At 34.1% G+C, this 4,681-nt stretch overlaps 1 protein-coding gene across 1 annotated transcript; it reads left to right on the top strand.

The window, feature by feature from the left end:
* Positions 1-644: 644 nt before the first annotated feature.
* On the top strand, positions 645-4,336 carry LOC112026245 (endoglucanase 16). The gene is made up of 8 exons (XM_024058931.2): positions 645-1,152; positions 1,468-1,680; positions 1,842-2,042; positions 2,221-2,298; positions 2,774-2,923; positions 3,016-3,124; positions 3,413-3,576; positions 3,818-4,336. The coding sequence occupies exons 1-8, from the start codon at positions 934-936 to the stop codon at positions 4,139-4,141; spliced, it is 1,458 nt and encodes a 485-aa protein (XP_023914699.2). The 5' UTR covers positions 645-933; the 3' UTR covers positions 4,142-4,336.
* Positions 4,337-4,681: the final 345 nt, after the last annotated feature.

Here is a 4,681-nt window from a genome sequence, read left to right as displayed (position 1 = left end):
AAGAAGACAAGATATATGTGTTGAGTAATGTAAATAGCTCTATTATATAAATTGTTCTATTATCATAGGAATCATCGATCATGACTTTATGAATAGAATCATGAATGAAATACAAAGAAAATTCAGGCCGGAAAAAAAATATTTAATTGCATTTTCTTCCATATCCAAAAGAGGCTTTTCTATTAATGGTCTAGTCCAGACCTTTCTACATTATTTTTATTGGAGATACAGTCAAAGCAAATCATGTTATACAGAATTCTCGCAAATGATGTTGCTCTAATCTATAACTCTTTGTTTTAGTTCTAATAACAGAACTTCTATATTCGTCATTCTAAATGAAAATTAAAAAAAAAAAAAAATTGTTCATATATAAATTAATATCGCTATTTCCTTTGTATTATTAGTAAGTCTAATAGTCTTTTATTACTAATATTATTATTGTTAGTTTTTTACTATGTTTGATTTGCTCTTCGCAAGATTAAAACAAACCCAATGTAACAGACTCTCTAAGAACCGTAAGTTTTACATAGAAAGGATATCAGTTGTTACATGAAAAACGGTGTAATCTATAACCCCACGTTCACCTCTCATAAAAACCCCACTTTTTCTCTCCGTCAACTATATATTGACTCTTTTTTTAACCGACTCTTTCAGCTTTTAATTCCCTCCCGCCATCACAAACTTAAAACAAAAACACCAAAATTAAACAAACCAATTTTGCTCCCATACACAAATTAGAAACTTCCCAAACTGAAAACACAACCGCTTATTTCCCTTGTTTTAACTTTGACGCCACATTAGAGTCCCTACCCAGATCCCTCTCCTGTTCTCCCTGAACAATTTTCTGTCTCTAAGTTTTTTCTTTTTTTTCTTTCGTTTTTGTTGTGTGTGTGATTTGGATTTGGGTCTTGAAGTTTTTAGAATTTTGAGTATATGGGTACCTCTACTAAGGCAGCATCAGCTGCCATTACATTGGCTTGGCTGATTCTCTTTGAAGGACTTTTGGTTGCTGTGAATGGTAATATTAATTATAAGGATGCACTCACCAAATCACTTATTTTCCTAGAGGCACAGAGATCAGGGAAACTCCCCCCAAGTACTAGGCTATCTTGGAGAGGAGACTCGGCACTTGATGATGGAAAGGAAGAAAATGTATACCTCTCTAATCTATATCTCTTTCATTTTTATTTCAATAATCGTTCTCACAAACTCATTAATGTACACTATGTTCACAATACGTCCACAATTTTACACACGATATTCACATTTGAAACGTGAAAAAGGTACTATGATAATAAAATTATTTTTTTGCCATCTCTCTTACAAATTGTGGATCACACATACCTGTGAAATCCATGTTGAGAAGAAGGATACATATATGATATATCAATGCATAATAAGATTATTTTTGCTCTAGAGGTATAGGTTGGAGCCGAGTTTATTTATGAATGTGTTGTTGTTATGCAGGTGGACCTTGTTGGGGGATATTATGATGCAGGAGATAATGTGAAGTATGGGCTTCCCATGGCTTTCACAGTTACAACTCTAGCATGGGCTGCAATTGCTTACAAATCAGAGCTACAAGTCAACGGAGAGACGGAAAATGTCCACTCTGCCATTCGCTGGGGCACTGATTATTTTATTAAAGCTAGTTCCAGAAAGAAACGATTATATGTGCAGGTGAGACACCCTTTTTGCTAATATATATCATGTACAATATAATGAGACTGTGCTTAAACAACATCTGAAGTTTGTATTTTTTTTATAAAAAAAAAATATGTTGTATTTGTATTATGATATAATAACTACTCATTATGGTTGTTTGTTTATTGCAATCAAAGGTTGGAGATCCGGTGCAAGATCATCAATGTTGGATTCGACCTGAAAACATGCAAACACCAAGAACTGTGTTGAAAATTGATGAGAACACGCCTGGAACTGAGATTGCAGCTGAAACTGCTGCAGCAATGGCTGCTTCTTCAATTGTGTTCAGAGGCAAAGATCGTGTATATGCTCGTCGTCTACTCAACAAAGCCAAATTGGTACGTATTTGAACTTATTTCTACCACCATTTAATATTGTGGGACCATTATTCTCCCTCTATTTCTGGCAAATATCAAGAAGACAAAGTTTAATTGACTTAAAAGAATTTTATTGCAGATATTTGTTTTACTAATGATTTAATTTTTTTCTAATGTGATTCTTTTTTCTTCTTTGTAGCTTTTTGAATTGGCCAGAACACACAAGGGATCTTTTGATGGAGAATGCCCCTTCTATTGCTCTTACTCAGGCTATAATGTAATCTCTCTCTCTCTCTTACGCACACAATAGAAACTCTGTGATTTAGATAAAGTTATTTACAATTGAGTGTCTTTGTCGAGATTATACAATGTTACATATATGTATATATAATTCACATGAGACTCATGAGTTTTCACATTTTAAAATGGTTCAAATCTTTATTGCAAAAGCTGTGAGAACAAAGATTATATGAGATTCGATGCAAAAACAATGTCCAAATTAAAAACTATATGGGGGTGACTCAGGCTGACACATCCAAAATATCAAATGGTCCAAAATGAATAATCATTCAATCTTTAGGATTTGGCTTGTTATAAAGAAAACTTTGTAGGGTCTGCAATTCTTTTTTCATCTATCCAAAACTTTTTTTTTTTTTTTTTTGAGTCAACAATACAAGAAAACCAAACCCAAAACTCTTTTTGTATGTCTTCATGTCCGTGATTAGACAGTTTTAACTGGAATTGAAATGCAGGATGAGCTATTGTGGGCAGCTACTTGGCTATTCCTTGCCACCAAGAGGCCCGTGTACCTAAAGTACATACAAGAAGAGTCCATCAGTGCTTCTGTATCTGAGTTTAGCTGGGACCTCAAATATGCAGGAGCTCAAATCCTTCTCACAGAGGTTTCTTAAACCTTCCATCTCTTTCACAAAATTTGCAGTTAGAAAGATTCTATTATGGGCACTTAACATATGCTCACTGTCAAATTTTGCAGTTGTTTCTTCAAGGAGAGAAAGGCTTAGAAACCTTCAAGAAACAAGCCGACAGTTTTGTATGCTCAGTCCTTCCTGATAGCCCCTATCATCAAATTTACATCTCTCCAGGTACTGTGTGTGTGTGTAAGGCTTCACATTGTTAAAATAAGAATTTAATGATTAAATTCACAATTTCTTAATAGTTTAAGTTTTAAGAACAATTAGAAGCCATTTCAAACAATGTGTTTTCTAGGAAACCAATATCTATGAAAAAAATGTAATTGTTATAGTTTCAAAAAGTGCAGTTTGATAATACATTATCAAAATTTATTATTTTATTAAAGTAAATGGTTTTGAATTCTAACCATGTCTCCTTTTCGCCCTTATATATCTCACACATTGAACTATGATTTTCAGGTGGTTTAATTCACTTGAGAGATGGGGCCAACACTCAGTACGTCACAGGAACAGCTCTCTTGCTTAGCGTCTATAGTGATACGCTTGCCAAATACAATGAAAAAGTCACTTGTGGAGACAAACAATTTGACTCAGCCCACCTCATGGCTTTCACTAAGCAACAGGTATTTACCATAATCAATGACTATTTTTATACACTTTTACCATGAATGCAACTTATTTCACAACTCCATGAGTTGACAAGTCGTAAATGGTTAATCCACACTCATTACTTTGCATGTGTATTCACCATTAACGTCACTTTTATTTAAACAAATTATGAAATAAGTTGTCATTAGACTTTTTCTCTATTATTAATCAAACAAACTGTTTACACATTAATTAACTACTCCGAATGAATGGTAGATGGATTACTTGCTGGGGGAAAACCCTAAAGGAAGGTCATACATGGTTGGATTCGGGCAAAATCCACCAGTACAAGCACACCACAGAGGCGCTTCAGTCCCCAAGATGTCTCCGGGTAAAACTGTGAACTGTGCCATGAGCTTCACATATTGGTTCACTAAAGACTCTCCAAACCCTAATGAGCTCACTGGTGCCATTGTTGGAGGACCTGACCGATACGATAACTTCAATGATAAGCGTTGGGATTCTTCTAAGACTGAGCCATGCACATACGTTAATTCACTCGCAGTTGGTCCCCTAGCAAAGCTTGCAACACACATCTAACTTTATTGTTTTATGTGGTTGTGGGGATGAAGATTTATGTATCTCTAAACAAAATTACAATTTTTTCTATGTCTGTAGGTATTAGTTGGGTTAGTCTTGCCTTCTTCCCATAGGATCAATATCCATGGAAGAAAAGCCTTAAATATTATTGTAGGTTTGGATTGACCAATATAATATTTACAATATATTTATAAACACACGGCTTGATTGAAATTATTGAAATATCGGATATGTTTTTTTACTTGGCATGGTCCTTTGTTGTTTATCTCTTAATATTGACGCTACATATATATATATATATATATATTTAACTTTGTTGTTTATCTCTTGAAAATATTATAAATTTGATTAATCACAACGCTGACATGACAATGTTTTCCATGCCCTGGAATTCGGATAAATTAGGCAAGCTATCAGGGTTTAAGCACTGGAAAAGAATTATTTTTCTACCAAGTGTCATGTTAATGGATTAAATTTAATGAGTCCGATCCTGTAATTTGTCCTGATTGATTGGATATGGTAAGGGAGTCCTGAACTTTG

The sequence above is a fragment of the Quercus suber genome, unplaced genomic scaffold (assembly GCF_002906115.3).
Source record: "Quercus suber isolate HL8 unplaced genomic scaffold, Cork oak 2.0 scaffold_683, whole genome shotgun sequence".
In the NCBI taxonomy this organism is placed as follows: Eukaryota; Viridiplantae; Streptophyta; class Magnoliopsida; order Fagales; family Fagaceae; genus Quercus; species Quercus suber.
This window is presented reverse-complemented; position numbering and strand designations above follow the sequence as displayed.

Excerpts from the sequence above, each read along its gene's own strand:
- LOC112026245 (XM_024058931.2), top strand. The coding sequence starts at position 934 with ATGGGTACCTCTACTAAGGCAGCATCAGCTGCCATTACATTGGCTTGG. Across the intron at positions 2,043-2,220 it reads TACTCAACAAAGCCAAATTG|CTTTTTGAATTGGCCAGAAC; the intron begins GTACGTATTTGA and ends TCTTCTTTGTAG. Across the intron at positions 2,299-2,773 it reads GCTCTTACTCAGGCTATAAT|GATGAGCTATTGTGGGCAGC; the intron begins GTAATCTCTCTC and ends ATTGAAATGCAG.